The sequence below is a fragment of the Anser anser genome, assembly GCF_964211835.1.
Source record: "Anser anser genome assembly, chromosome: 8".
NCBI lineage: Eukaryota > Metazoa > Chordata > Aves > Anseriformes > Anatidae > Anser > Anser anser.
Window position 1 is genome coordinate 7,955,692 of NC_139728.1, and position 16,782 is coordinate 7,972,473.

A 16,782-nucleotide genomic window follows, 5' to 3' on the forward strand; every position below is an offset into this window, starting at 1 on the left:
GCTTGGAGCAGAAGCATGAAAAGATGTCACCCTACCTGGTCGTGGTACAGGCTGCGCTGCTGGCGTTTGCGTTTTTCGAGCAGAAGCACCTTCCTTTGAAAAGACAGAAAAGGTAACATTAATAGCTGGCCTTCTTGACAGGTACATATTTTTTAATGAACACAGAGCTACAGAGGATCTACTGAAAATGAGGGCAGTGTGTTTCTACTAAAAAGGAGAAAGAAAATATTGAACATACTATGAACTCTTTACAGATCCTGTTTTAGATGCAGGGGAGCAGAGAACCTGATAAGCTTTTATAGGTTTACCTTTCGACCATCAGATGCCCATCAGAAACATTTTTCTATACTCAAAGAAAATTCTTTATACTATTGCTTCATTTTAAACACAATCACTTGTAACTAAGGGTTAATATGGAAATTGGCTACAGAAATTTCAAAACATGATCTGCTTATGCTCTAGGATGGAAAACTAGGACCAAGGAATTGCAATGTATTCCTGCCTTGAAGAGTTTTAGTGACCAGAAATAGCGCTCTCATGATAATTAGTTCTGCTCATGCCTTATCCAATTACCTTAATGTAACAAACAAAAGACCTGTACTACTATTCTTGTTAACTCTGCAGAGTCAACACACCATGTAAGAGAAAAGTGAGGTCACACGTCTGCTTTTAAAGCAACAAAATTCCTGCAAGAACAAATTCTGCTCTTAGTGATTTCTGTGAAACCCCAATGAACAATACACATATTACCAACAGTATAAAAAAACAACAAAAGAAAAAAAACAACCAAAAACCAGCCACTTCAATTTGCAAGGCTAACAGAAAACCTTCAACATGAAACCAAGCATGCATTTTATCTGAACATTAAACACTATGTGAGTGTATCCAACCTCTGAGACGCACTCGGTAAGGTCGGAGATCTTAGCCTAGGAAAAACTCTTCGGAAAGACTCCGGTATGGTCCTATCACATCTGTATGTCCACACATAAATAACAGTATGTTCTGTAATTCAAAATTAAAGAACCTAAAAAGCAGGAGACTGCATGCAAGGAGCCTCAAGTTCCATGATTTAATTAACACTTAAAGAACGTGCTTTCAAGTTTCCACCATGAAAGTTAGAACACAGCTTTTTATATTCAGCAAGCTCCTATTAATCTTTAGCACTAGGATTTAACCTTTGATTGAAAGAAATGGATTAACCCTGAATTTTTCTGTACTATTTTCTGATTGTTAAAATAGCAACATCTATGTAGGGCATTTGAGTCAGTAACTGTTATTTTAAGACTTGTTTTAATATCTAAGAAAAGGTACTTTTGCCTCTGTCCTTTCACTGTAATTCCTGAGAAAATCAGAACAACACACTCTGAAGGAAGAGCAGCAGCAAAGGCTACCTATCTTTGAGAGAAGCCTTGCAACTGAGAAACAACTACTATTTAAAACTGCATCACCTTTCTTTTAGCCGAGAAAGTAGAAATAAAACTTTGCATCTGCTTCCATAGAAAAATATAATTTTCTATGTGAAAAGGCTGTTCCTGTGGTGCACTAATGACACATTTTGAAGAAATCGCAAGAATTCTCCCATGGTATGTCTTTAAAGTCCCAGAACCTCAATGAAACTGAAAGCAAGCCAGCAAGCTACAGAAACATCACTTCCAGTGATGCTAAGTTGCAGATTTCAAACCCAATTTAGTTTGTTTGGATGCTTAACTACTATTATCTGCAATCCCATGCATCCATTCACCTTTCCTCCCCTGCTGAATCAATACTGCAGCCTTTCTGCCTTCCCTTCCACTTACTGAGTGCTTCCAATACCTCAAACAGACCTGCAGGTCCTATGGCAGCTGCCATGGGGGTAGGACAAAGGAGCTGCTTCAAACATACTGGAGGTTTTCTGCAGCCTTGGAAAAAATTACAGTCACAAAGCCTTGCTTTAGTTTCCACAGGACTTGTGCTTGTGATTTTTCTCTTCACCAACATCTCCATAAAGCACCAGAATATACAGTCACAACTGATATACATAGCCTGCAAATGATTTTTTTCCCCATACTTTTGTCTGAATTCTTTGAAGTGATGAATGGGAAACCCTGTGCAGAGGCTTAAAAGGAAAAGGCAAGGCTTTAAGAACACTTCAACTGCAAAATAAATAAATAATATTGCAAGCGTAACATCAAAGTATGTGATTAATGGTAGGAAATAAATTCATTTAGATGAGTAGACACAAAAACACAGCTACCAATTCTATATCCATGACCTTTCCATTTGTAAGAACAATTTCTGCAAAATCAATAAAATGATGGAGGTCATGACTTTTAGTTTTGTAAATCACCGCCTTAGACTGTGATAATTTCACGGATGAATCTCAGCTCACAGCCCCAGATATGCTGGCTTCTCACCAGACGCTGATCAGTTGTCACCCACTGAAGGTATACACCCTTCCACTGCCACTGATTCATCACCTCTCTTGTCACCTTAAGATCATGAGTGACCTAATCATCACCTTCTACCATTTAAAGTCACCAACTTCAACCATTTAAAAAAATGTAGTTGCAGTAGCCAGTACTTTAACCACACATTATTATTTTTATTTTTTATTTTTTTAAGAAAAGCATGCTATTAAGATGGAGAAAAAATAAAGCACAAAGCACTTATGGTTGACAAGATATGTGAAGGGAAAAGAGACGCTTTCTATAAGAAAATCATCAGAAAGATAATTTCAGTAACATTTCACTCTGTCCTGAAAACAAAAGATACTGAGTTTAGATACAAACTGTATGCTTTTCAAGAGCATTCATATAGAGGTGTAGGTTTTTCCTATGACAAAGCACTAATTTATGGCATGAGTTCTGTTTACAAAGCACGTATAACCACAGAACTATATATGATGGCTTCTCTCAGAGAGAGAAAAAAAGATCAAGTTGACAGAGTAAATATTATAGTGGGTTCCTTTAACCACACACAGCAAGTGTTAATTTATGCCCTGTTAGAGTAGGCAAATGAGAAGTTGCCTCAGAATAGCTAAGTCCTTGTAAATACAGTCGCTTATTTCTCAGCGAGTGCACAGTACGATATTTTACGTTAAAAACTTCACATTAGGAATTTGAAAGTTACTCTTAAGTAACTAGACACACTGCAAATTCCAACTCCAATTAGGGTGGCTTTTGTTTGTGCAGCTGTACCCTGAGCATCAGTAGCAGCAGAAATCACTGTTTAGCTATTTAAAGAACATTCATTTCCTCAAAGTTTCTGAACACTTAACGGTTTTGCTCAAAGACGACATACCTAATTCTTATGCACAAGCCACTCTAGACTGTTAAGAAGTATACTGTGAATATTCATAAGTTGAAACCAATTTAGTAACAAACCCATGTAACTGGAAAAAATACAAATCTTCTTTAAGACAACTACTTAACACTGTATTTTAATCAAAAACACGTTACTTGGTTTAGTTTCGCTAATTTACCAAAGAAGGTTATATATATTTACTTGTGATTTATATTAAAGATGAGTATTTAAGCATTCAGGAGCAACAACATGACATAGAAAGAAATCAGGAAAGCATCCTGAAACCTTAATACTATCTTGGATTTCATCACATCAGCTACAGATACGATGCTGCATACGCTTTCCAATAGAATTCATTCTGCTTCCATATTAATGGTTCCTACCATGTTAGACCCCTGAAAGACATACGTCATTCTCTTTAGGTACAAAAAGCTCTTAAAAGTTTATAAAACTGTTGCTTCACAAGCTACAAATGCTGGAAGGAAAACACTCAACAGCTGCAACTATTTCACTGCACATTCGCTATTTCAACTGTTCCTATGTAGAGATCCATACAATCTAATATTTTGACCTTTAAAAAAAATGTTAGGAGTAAAGGATAAAATCAACAATTTGATGCCATCTTGTGGCTTTTTTAATTTAGCAAATTTAATTTGTATTTCATTCCTGTTTACAATTTATAGTAATACAAGTCCTTTACACCAAAATCTAGAAATTATTAGGTAATTTACATGCTCCTACACAGAAATAGGACAACTAAGACGTAACAGTTGATTCTGCCAAAGTATTAGCAACTACTTGTACTTAGAACATTAAGTAGCTTTCAGCTTCAACATCCATGAAGGAAGACAATTCATCCAAGCTCATTTCTATTCCAAAAAAATGAACATAGTAAAGCTGCAACACTCCAATCTCAAATGAGAAAAAAAAATACATTTGGATAGTACACTTGTAAAAAAATTTTAAAGAACAAACTTCAAATTTACCTACTTGATTTAGGGAAGACAGTACAAAAATATTTTAGTTACCAGCAACTTTAATATCATTGTGTGAGTGATTTAAAGTATCAAGCCTTTGAACATTGTAGTAAAGCCAGCCTAAAGAACCAAGACAGTCTAAACCAACTGCAGAGGTTGAAAAGAATATTACTATTCTGGAAATTAACTCTTGAACACATCGTTAATGTACGACAAAGTGAAAACAATGAGATGACTTCAAAAACATCTGGTCTGGATGCCCTACTTTAAGCTTGATACAAATATATATCTATTTCATATAAATAGCTTAGATTCTGAAAATGTAGGGCTTTGTTCTACAAATTTTAAGCCCTTAAAAGCCTCGGAAATGAAATCTTCCAAAGAACCAAGCAAAACAATCCAACTGAGTTGCTCTGCCTCTGCAATCTTCATAAGAATATTCAGACTTCTATTCATATCAAGAAAATCTCAGTCAAGTTTAAAGAGCATTTCACATAATCGTTTTATTTATGGATGAAGCTGGTATAGCTCATTTGCATACCTCTATGCACACAAATATGCATACGCAGTCCCCCAAGACAGATATTTAAATAATAAATTGCGAGCTTTTAGCTGCCTTTCTAAATTTAAATTACACTGTAAAATAAAATAGAATTTGATAACAGAACCTTAACTGTTATACAAATACTGCTAATATTAGAGTCATCTTATCCTGTGTTGATCGCAGTAATAACAAAAAGGTCATTTCTACTATTTACATTGTTTCAACTTCCCTATAATCAAGAAAATATGAGGGGAATTTAAGCAGAAGTAAAGCTATTTTTATAAAATGAATTTTAAAGGGAAAAATTTACTGTTATCAAAGCACTTTGATACTAATTACATAAAGAAAGCAGCACCACTGCCTCACCACCTGGACAACTAAAAAACTCATGTGACATAAGACAAAAGAGGTTAGTAAAAATTCGTAAATTAATCATTTATTCAAAATGCAAAACTTCTTGCACTGAACATCATGTCTTTTCAAGCACAGTTTGAGGCAAAATGCTGATGGGAGATTGCCAATCCTCAAAAGCAGTTGCACAAAAGAAAACTTAATGCTCATCTTCTTACAAAAGTAAGGCAAGTTTCTTTATAGGTGAGGCCATGTTTTGAAAATACTGTTGAAGTTAGTACACACATTGCACAACTCGAAGAAAATCAGTCTCTTCTGAAAGAGTGCAACACTATAATCACAGGGGAGAAGGAGAAAGGAGAGGCAAGTGAGGATGGCAGAAAACTATGGTGGTATCACCAAGAACCAACTATCGCTGTTGGATTACGAATCTGGAGCAGGAGAGAAGCCAGCCATGCATGTACTTCCATTTTCCTGGGGACAAACTGCTTTCATCAAACAAGAATAACTCATTATGGAGACAGATTTAAAGAGAACCTCCAAAGAGAACTTTCTGGCGGGTTCTTTCTTTTGAATCAAAGACCTACCTATCATATATCTACGTATGTTTAAATGACTCATTCCCTTGAAGCGTGTGAAAAGTAGATTATCACTAAAACCTTATTTTTGCTTAGAACTCTTTTCTTTTTGGAGTTAATTATTTGAGCTGGACTCATGCATAATATGTGGCAATCCGTAAGTTTTTTTGACAAATACAGTTTGAGAACAAAAGGATTGTTTCATCTTTATCAGAAGTCAGGTACAAAGGTATATACTCTACTAGTTTTCTTTATATTAAGATCAGAATGTATGTCACATCAACTCAATAGGGCTGAAAAGTGCATAAATGAGAACTTCCTGCAATTTCCTAACGTTTTTGTCTCCAACTTTCAACCTCACACATTCATGAATCTCTAGTTCCAATACCACCTGTAACTGCAGGTATTAGCCAGACACTTACATGAAGCGTTTCTTCACCAAAAACGTCATAGAATGTGGGGCTCAAACAACTATTTGCATAGAAGCACTGCTGACAGTCAAACACTAAACGCACAGAAAACTACCGTCATTTCTCTATTCACATCATGCTTGAAAATGGTATTAAAGGGAACTGTCATATGCACATTAAAGAAAGCGTTGCTCAGTATGGAGCAATGGGAAGATCCCACTTACACCTGCATTCGGTGAGAGATAACTCAGCAGAGGAAAAGGCTTACAAGACTTCAAAAAGTTTCCTTTGTAGCTTCTGGAAAGATTCATGAAATGCTTTGTGTGAGAAGAATATTTTTAAAAGCTCTGCAGGTGCCTAAACGAATACAGACAGATCCTTCACGCGTGCGAAAATTTTTCCAAAACAGCCAAACTGCACGAAAATACAAGCAACTATATGTGATGCTATTCAAAGCCTCAGTGCAACAGGAACTGATGAAGCTCTTCTTTCCAGTCTCCCCTCAGTTAGACTGAATTCTGTTCCTAGACCAAGGGATGCTACAATATTGAGATTTTAAGATGTAAGATGTAGGAAGCTATTAAAAACCTCTTTTTTCCCCCGCATGACTATTTGATAAACAAATTAGACAGCACCACCTTTTCTGAGCTATGTTTCATCCTGATACAATCTTCTCCTTTCTATTTGTATTCACTGAAAAAAATGAAGTTTTAATATTACTCTCCCTTACCTTAACAGCTTTAGCAATTCCAGCTCGCAGTGACTTTAACACACACCACAGTTATATATTGCATTAGGTTGCAAGGAAGCATAATTGTCTTGGGTGGCTGTGGCCAGAGAGATGAAGGCAAATTCCCACATAATCACCATGGAAGACGTAAATTATCAGGATGAAATCCTGAAACTGTGTTCCTTGAGGAACATAGAAAGGGCTATTTTGAGCAGTCACAGGCCAGGGAAGAGTCTAGAAAAAGCAATGAACTTGAGACCTGCAACAGGCTGCTAATAACATTCAGGTACAAATGCATGCAATCAGTTGAGTAATGCTGGCATTGAAATGTAGGCCATCTCAAATTTTCTCAACTCTTTCTGTATTTCTTTACTGTGTGAGCCGTACACTAATACACTTCACTAGAGTCTTGGTCACCCACTTGCTGCACGGGCTAAGAGATACCAATTGTACATATGGGAAATAAAAAATAATAGAAAAAGGAAAAAAATGCATCCGTATGCGCTCTGTGCCATATGCAAACACAATACTAATTTTCCAACCTATACCATCTGTCAAAGCCCTCGCATCAACACACGGTGCATTGAGACACTAGCTTGGGTACTGGCAATAAAAATCTTGACAAAGTACTAAAAGAGAAGTGATACCTGTACAAGCAAGTTAAAACAGTAATTTACTGTGAAAATTTCTGAGTTTGGTCCAGGAAGAACAAATGATGACTTCTGCAGTTGCATATGCTATAGTTATCCACACGCTGTAATAAACTGGGAAGGCCAGGCATTTTAGCATGCTTACAAAAACACATTATATTGTTTATATTTGTCCTGTCCCAGCTGCATAACTTCACATGACTATTTTCAATTATTGCATGAAAAAAATTATATCGAAGAATGAAAGTTAACCAAACTAACACCATAATCACACACACACAAAAACCCAACAAAAAAAAACAGATTCTATCCTGCTCTTACTCTATAGATCTTACTGTTTTAATTCAAGTAATTTATAAAACAGACTGAACAGAATATCATATACCACAAAGATGGTAAGTGAATCAAATCAAGATACATTTTTGGTGTGTGGGGAGCTGCAACGGATGGACTTTGCTTTTTAACAAGAGGGATAAGCAGCCTCCATCCTAATGGCAGCAAAAGGTATCACTTCCCCACAGCAAGAACACAAATTCGGTCATTTTCCCTTTGTCAAATGCCTCATTTAAGCCTTATGCTTACAGTTTGTACTATCAGAAAAGCCCCTGCGAAATCTGTTTGCCAAGCGCTATACATACACACAGCATTATTCAAGGTTAAAACATACAGGAACAGCACCAAAACCCTGAAACAAAGGCTTCTGCAAAAAAAGCACCTTTGGTCGGGGTGGGGGAACACACCCCTTGCTTTTAGGGCAGATTCTGTTCCTCATCTCCTTCCCTCACCTGCAACAACATCACACATGACAGCAAGGTGACGATCTGATCAGAGGAGCTGACCTGCTCCCAGTTCTCACCAGAGGGAAGCTGGGACATCCGGCACATCACCATCTGCCCCCAAGCACTAAGGTGCTGGTCACCTTCTGACTGAACTTTTATTTCACTAAAAATACTCAATCTGAGAAAACAGATGCAAAGTACCTTGCATTTTCGATGTATGGTCTTGCTACAGTTGCTATAGGAAAAAGCACTATTTGGAGAACTAGCATGACCAGAGCTGACATTCAATTGCAACCCTGCTTTATTCCTGCCCCGTGAATTCATACGTTTTTGTGTCAAGTAAAATAAAATATTTCAGGAGGTTTCACTTTGAATACAATGCATCTATTACAGGATCAAAATGTTTACATTCAGATTTTAACAAAATAAATCCTTGAAGACATGTTCCCACATTTTAAATCAGAGCATGACGGTACTTTTGGGGTTCATAAGAATATATGTGCACACACGTGTGTATATATATATATATATTTTTTTTTTCCATGGAATATATATACACTTCAAGAACCAAACCTATGAACTTCATAAGCAGCATATTAATACTGTCTCATTTGAAATACCGAACTTCAGGAGTTTCAAAGGCTCCAGTTTCCTATACTTTACATATTTAATACAGAAAAGCACCACAGAAAAACCTTGTGCTCCTCGGGATTCTCAAGTGGCTGCTCCCGCCACTAGTAAGAACCATGAACGCTTCTTTCTCGGTATGATATTCTGAGGTCCCAGCATTTCTAAAGTTTACAATATTAGTATCCCACTCCCACCAGTCACAGGAGTTCTGATGTACTGTCTTCTAGACTACCCACATCTTCTCTATGAAGGGCATTATGAAGAAATTTCGCACACACTGTTAAATGCACAGAATAAAAATGTGATGGTTTTGGTACTGTTACACGCCTGTGATGGTCCTGTTCATCCATCTTCTCACCTCCCAGCTTTGCCAGTGACATTTATTCCACTACACACCATTAGAGAACTCTCATTTCAGAATTTTCATTAAAATATGGTTTTGTTTAAAATTATGAAAGGGCACTCAAAATAGATCAAATCAATACCCCACCCCACCCCCAAGTCTACTTAGTGCAACTGGATAACTCCAAAAGGCATGAAGCTTTCCTTCCTAGATAAAGATGTTGACATTAAAAATTTAATGTATTTTGCAGGGATCATTAATACATAGCACTAAATCACTTCACTGTCAGCCGAAACAGCTATGAAACCACCTGAACCTCAAACCCTGAATTTCCTAGACTACGCTTTTACACTTCCCTAACAGATTCCTCGATGAAACAGTTCTCCAAACATTATAACAAACTCAAACCTTCTATTTTGTACCCAAAGAACAAAACAGACAAGGTACTGTTTGACTTTGTTTTCTTCATTTAACTACACTCTGAAAGCCCAGCACTCAGAATTTATACAACCTTTTGACAGGGTTGTTTTCCTCCAACCAAAAGAAATCATGTATGTGAATCAAGCAACAAAATCACAGTTTTCATCATGATATTAAGGTACTTGTGTCCCACCCAGGTGACTGTTGTCTCATGCATCACAGATTCATGTTTAAGATGAACAGTAGGAGAATGTACACCACGTTTTCATGATAGCACCAATGCTTGTTACTTGTACTTCTCATCTAATATCAAGGTTGAAAGAATTGACCTCAATTTTTTTGCACTAGCATGCATGCAACATATTATTGCTACAATATTATATAGCAAATAGATAATAAAAGCCACTAATGCATTTGTATTCTGAATGAACACATCATTCATATCGCCCTATTGCAGAACACCAAAGTCAATGATATGTGCCTATGTAAAAAATTAATTGTGATAAACCATGTATTATGTTAAAATACAGGAAGGATTTTGGCCATATCACACAAAACAATTTTTTCCATTTCGAAAAATCTGCCTCTACTCCCAGCTTCCTTTAGCATTATATCTAACCTCCCCATTATTCTCCCTTTCATAGTGAAGATTAAATTAAGTCGTTCTCAAAGCACAAAGATGACAGCATTCAACTTTTATTTTTTCATTTTATACACAATCCATATGCTAGATAGTCCATCTGCAAGCTTCTAGCTTATGCATTATGAGATGTGCTTTATAATACGAATGCTCTTTGAAATAGCTAGGGCATAGCTGCATTTTCGGTAGTGCAGAAATGCAATCCTCTTAAATGAAGGTCAGCTGGCAAGATCTCACTCATACAGTCTGGGGGCATCCTATTCAAAGATCAAGACAGGATAAGAGCCATACATAAAGTCTACAAACTTTCAGATCTTTCTATTATGCTATGACTTTTATACTATCTTCATCCATCGCTGCAGAAAAAAAATACCCCCCCTACTAAACGAACAGGCTCAAAAGCATATTTTAAAACAGGTTTTTAAAAGTTTTCAAATGGCCTCTTCTGTCTGTATATACATACATCCACACAAAAACTGATCTAAGTAGTAGCTTCCTACTGTGAATAAAGTTCGGATGACAAACTATGCTGGGCAGCACAGGTAAGGTTCAGTGCAACTATTATTTCTGCTACTCACTTTTTAGCAAGTATCAGTTGTCCTTAATGATCCCGTGGATTTCACAGTGTACCTGAAGGAAATCTGCCTTAAGCAGTAAGACCCGCTCAGCTCTCTTTCAGCCCTCACAGCTGTCCTGGTACTTCAAACAGTTGTTTTGCCTTTGAAAAACCTACTGTCAGTGACAAAAAGTAAACAAGGTTTTTTTTTTTTTTTTTCTTACAGCAATCTGTTGCGAAGAAAGATCCCCTCACTGGAAAACTCTTGAGCACTTAGGTGGCAGGAAATAAAAATGAGTAAGCCACAGAGAGCAGACAATGTTTTGGAAGATGGTAAGGTTCTCAATGCCAAGAATGATCTCGCTGAGGAGGGAAAAAAAATAGAGTAACAAGATTCCTCTGTTATGACACCCTGGAACTTTTTGTACGTGCTCTGGAGAGCTTTACCAGTCAGAAACAAATTTAATTTCACAGGGACTCATCCAATAATTTCCTTGTCTTATGCTGGTGCTGCTCTACTTTTGTGAGAAAAAACACAAAATCAAAATAGCAGCATCACCTTTTGAGAAAGGACAGCACATGGTAGTTTAGCACGTAGCTCAAAACGCTGGTAATAAGCTCAGAAACTTCACACCTTCATATTTATTCCTTTGTTCTTCTAAAAAGACATTTTGAAAATGTAAGGAAAAACTATTCAAGAGCTATTTCTTCCTTATTTCTTCGCTTCTATGTTGCCATATTCTTGTGTAGTTGAATACATGCCTATTTTGAAGGAACAGCAAAAACCCTTTTCTTCTCAAACATGTCATTGACTAGTGCCTGGTTTGAAGAGAAATATTTGAAAATTAGGTAAAAATAATGACAAGTCACAATGACAGCCATTCTATATAAGCCCAGCCTATCGCTGCCATCAGATCTCAATCAATGAGATAATCCAGGCAGCAGATTTTCCATCCTAGATGCGAGGTGCCTTAGATTTACTGATTTCATTCGCTCAGGGTAGCTCCACAGAAACATAGCTAGCTTCCTTCCCAGGCTAGCAGGGCTTCAGAAACAGCACTGCCACACAGCATGGAGCTACTATTTATAAATCTTGCAAGCATCTCATGTATGCGGCAGCATTGTTTCAAGAACAAGCGAGCAATCCGACACAGAGCCATCACAGCTTATTAGCTCTGGCCACCCGGGACCGAACCGACTCCACCAGACCATTCAGAGTAGGCTGACGCATCTGTTCCCTAATGGTTGACATTCCACCAGCCTTATTAGATTGTGGGCATTATCATGTGAATACATAGATCCAATTTTAACCTGGCAATGGTCCCAACCAACCTGCCACTGAGGGAAGAGCAGAGATTCAAGGAAGCTGTTCTTTCCGCGCTACGTCCAGCGGTTCCCGTGTTACGGGGCTATCTCCTTCCCCACGCCATTCCCCAGCCCACCTCAGATAACGAAGTTAATTACACAGAACAAAACAAGCCTTCTTGTCATTAGGCAAAGCCAGCATTAAAGTACAGATGATACTGGTGCATGCTTCCAGACAATGCTACATAGGGTCAAAAGGAAAAAAAATAAAACGGCAAAAGATACCTTTTCAATACGAGGTGACCTAAATTCTCAACAAGAGGGATTCCCTTTACTCTAATTATTGCATCCAGGCCTTTTTCCAAGCAAAATTGGTTAAGGAGGTGTTTTGATTCCTTTCCTTGCTTACAAATGTGATAGAAGTAGAAATCCATTGTTTTTGTGGTTTTTTTCTTCATTACTATGCTTCTTACTGATATTAATAGAATCACTGAGGTTTTTATACTTGGCAAAATAAGAAGCTCCAAGGCAAACTGTAAAGACAGACACCCAAAGACTGGAGGGAAAAAAAATTTGGTCTCCCTAAAGTTAGTGGCTTTCTTTTGGAACTGTAAACCCTAACACTTGCATGCGAGTAAAGCTCAAATGTGCATGAACCGGGAGGAAAAAAAATAAGCATTCAGATTTCTGAAAAATGCTTTGTTACACAAATCCTTGAGAGAAGACTTAAAAAGAATCTGCAACGTGCAACCCGTCGTCCAAGGTCATGAGATTTGTGGGATTTATGAATATGACAGATACATTTATTTATTTTAACAGGATGACAGATGCTCCCTATAAATTTACTCTAGTAATACGGATCAGCAATAGAAAGCTTTGCAGATGGTGATTAAGAGTTACTAGAATATATCTCTATCATAGAAATAGGAAGTCTTTAATTTTAGGCCAAATTTTTTGCATTCAGGACTGTAGTATTAAGTATATTTCCCTTCCTGTTCAATACAAACCTGCATACAGTATGCATTAATGATTTTCAATACTATGCCTTGAGATGGACAACATGCAAGAGAGCTGCCTCTACTTTCTTATTCCATTAGGTAACCCTAAATTACATGAAAAATGACTGAAATATAGTTGAGGATAGTAGCAAAATAAAAATTCTCTCGTTCTGAACCACTATTCTCTGACAATTAACAGAACCCAAGCCAAGCTCTAATGACTTCCTGTTGGTCATGTACTTAAGTAAAAGCCAAATCCCAGTAATTCTGATTATACATCAGTATTTTATATGAAAAAACCTTCAGGCTCACAAAATTAAACTAGAGTCTTACACAAATTACAGAAGGAATTACGAACATAGTTATCAGACGAAAAGAATGTTTTCCATGGAATAGTCTCCATTTCCTTGGAAGTAATTAAACGAATGCTGTCATTGAAATGTAAAGTGAACTTCAGAAGTGGAACAAGGAAGTCTGTAGGACAGACCAGCAACTACGGGCATGGGAAGTCATTTTATAAAATAGCTTGATTTCTTTGCTCACCAGAAACATATACAAATGTATACTTCCAAATAAATCTCTCCCCAAGAACACGTTACTTTGAAATAACAGGCAATCACTTCAATGAATTTAAGTACAACACATGATAAAACATATTAAACATATTAAAGTGATTTATTCATTAATATACACTGACTGGAAACCACTAAGTTGAGGGAATCATTAACATGGAACAACTTTGGGGAAAAAACAGACACTGCTCTGTCTGGCCAAGCCAAAGTAAACCTATCAAACCAGTTGGTATGCAGGGTATTGGAAGTAATTTTAGTTTCCCCAACATGTCCTGTCCAAGAGCACAATAGGGAACTGCTCTTAAAAATGGACTTATTTTCCAAGTTAAGATTCAAGTTTTACATTGAATATGAACTATTTAATACTATTAAATTTATTACCGGGATAGAACCACTCAGATCACTGGAGAAAGGATTTCTCCCACAGATTTTGTTGCTTTTCCCAGTCTAAGCATCTGTGTTAGAAGAAAAGGCTTCAGGCATTTAAGACACTTACTAAATGTTTGTGGTTTCTACTGTAAACCCTGTATATCCCACAAAATCAGCTGTAAATGTGGGTACCTACAGAATGGAGCTGTAGAAATTAATGTACTAAAGCTACTGAGGAAATGTAACACGTGGAAAGAGTCAATGCAAGTCTCTGTCTCAAGATCGGTGAAATTCTGACAGGTCTGAAAGTCCAGCTGCTCAATTTCATGCTGTTTAACATGAAGTGAAGATCTGCATCGCCAATTTCAACTTCACTTAACACACAGAACCAGGAATTTTTGAGGCTGATGAAATGCTCCCATATTCACATATTCAGTAAGTATATTCAATATGTATATTCAAACCATATACATGGCCAAACAAATAAGCAAGGAGATAACATCAGAGCTGCAGTTCTCTCAGTCTCAGAGAATGGACGTAGCTCATCCAGCAGCCCCAGAAGAGCGCCGGGCAGGAGCTCTGTGTCCGGGCAGTGAACCTGAGGGGCCAGAACTCTTCAAATCCCTGGGACGCCTCAAAGGCCAGAAGACAGCCTAAAGGAAAAAAGGTTTTTCTGCACCTTTTTTGGGAACAGATTGGGCAGAAAGAAGGGACAGGGCAGGTGGTAACAGGCAGGCTGTCAAAGCTAGAACAATGCATTTTTCTCCTTAGGCCTAAGAGGTGATGACCTGTTAACTTCCACAGGATGCCACCTTCCTGTCTTGAAAGTAGTTTGATATAAAGCACCGGGTCTTCACCAAAGTCTCAGTTCCTATAACAATTTCACTTTTCAAATTCTCATGCTGGCAAAGTGTGGGGGGATGCTAGGGGCAAGTTGATCTTATAGTGCAGGCAGCTGGAATGAAAAAGGTCATAAGGTAAGGGGGAAACTTAAGTTTATTTTCCACAGTTCTTTAAACTGCCTCTGAACATTTGGTACTTCTGCTCATTGGCCTTCTCTCCTGCTGTGCTGAATCAAAGCTTCATAAAGTCCACGCTCTTTTCAGAATGCAAAAGGAACGCTTGCGACAGGCAGAAAATACTACCACTGGCATGTCACTTCATCAGGGGAGAGCTGCACATCCAAAAATGCTGCACAATATAAATGAAATTATGTTGTCCATCCCCTGGAAAGAAAATCCTCATTTAGCACTTAAAATCAGCAATAATTGGATGCAAAGCCTGGGGGAAAGACAAGAAAAATCACAACACTGGAAGGAGAGGAAATGTGATAGAGACAGAAAACAACACGTTATTGAGGAAAGAAATGTTTCTGGACAGTAGTTCAATATGCAAAATTTGCACATAATGCAAAAATAGAACAGGACAGTGGACATTTTGAAGCACTCCTGACCTGTGCTCTTCACAATGGACTGTATGAACTCCCAGGACTGAATTCTTCTTGGAGAGCTAGAATATCTATTCATTTAATAAAAAAATAAAAGCTTCAGAATTATGAGAAATCCCCTTGAAATTTTTCATTGGGCCAATGGAATAAGCCCTCCCGACTTTAAGAGATCATCCGGTCTTTTCTCTCTCTAACAACTTTGCTAAATTCAGGGATGTGCTTAAATCCTTTATTGAGTGATAGAACAATTATAAACTGCTCATTAGGGAACATAAAAATACACACATTTCACAGTTACTGGAAACCTCTTCTCGTGTTCTGTCATTTCAGATTGATCTCTATCGCTGTATGTGTGTGTTAAATGCAAAACATTCAAAGATTAGTGGAATCGCTAAATTTATGGCTTGGGTATCATTTCAACAGAGCGCAAAATCTCAACCATTTATAAAAAATGCAGCAAGTGTAAGACTGGTTTCACAATTAACTAAGAAATATTGAAATTTTGCTAAGGAAAATAAGGCAGGCGATACTGACACTTGTGGTCATTTCTAGATTGCTATTTTTCATTCAGTTCCATATATGCTTGTGATAGTTCAGGAACACACTGGGATCGCAAAATAGCCACTCGCATTACAAATATTCTGTAACCCTGTCCTCTCTAATCTAAATGCCATACTGGAAATGTATTCTTTTAGAAGCAGAGACAAAAGGGCACTGGCCATACACATAATAATCCTTAACACAAAGTTTAAACTAAGCATTCTGATATCATGTATTAACACATTTTGAAAAGAAAAATAGAAGTTTTAAGGTAAAGATAACTACCTATGAAAGTGTTGCCATTAATCATTTTGAATTGTCACTTGAAAGGCTTTAAATACACTACAGCTGAAATAATACTACAATTCACTCTGATAAAATGGAATAATCTTTGCAGAGTATTCATGGAGTACTCAAAAAGCATGGCCTATATTGGAACATTTGGTTTACATGTCAGCTGTGATGTATGTATTTAGTTTAACTTCCAGGGGACTTGTGGCCACCAGGCAGAAAATTATCTTTCTTCCTAAGCAGTACACTTGACTATTGCAACCCCTGTACATTCATTTGAGAAACTTCTGTTACTGTTGTCAAGAGAGAACTTCATTTAAATAACTCATCCTTAGGGTCTAATTTATTTTAGAAGTAGTTTGACAAGGTT

At 37.2% G+C, this 16,782-nt stretch overlaps 1 protein-coding gene across 1 annotated transcript in view; it reads right to left on the reverse strand.

Annotated features, from left to right (window-relative positions):
• The window catches only part of CDC73 (cell division cycle 73), a 95,256-nt gene that overhangs the window by 18,859 nt on the left and 59,615 nt on the right, over positions 1–16,782 (reverse strand). The window contains exon 11 of the mRNA XM_083847302.1: positions 36–93. Within this exon, the coding sequence (XP_083703428.1) occupies positions 36–93 (58 nt within the window). The remainder of the gene's footprint in view (positions 1–35; positions 94–16,782) is intronic.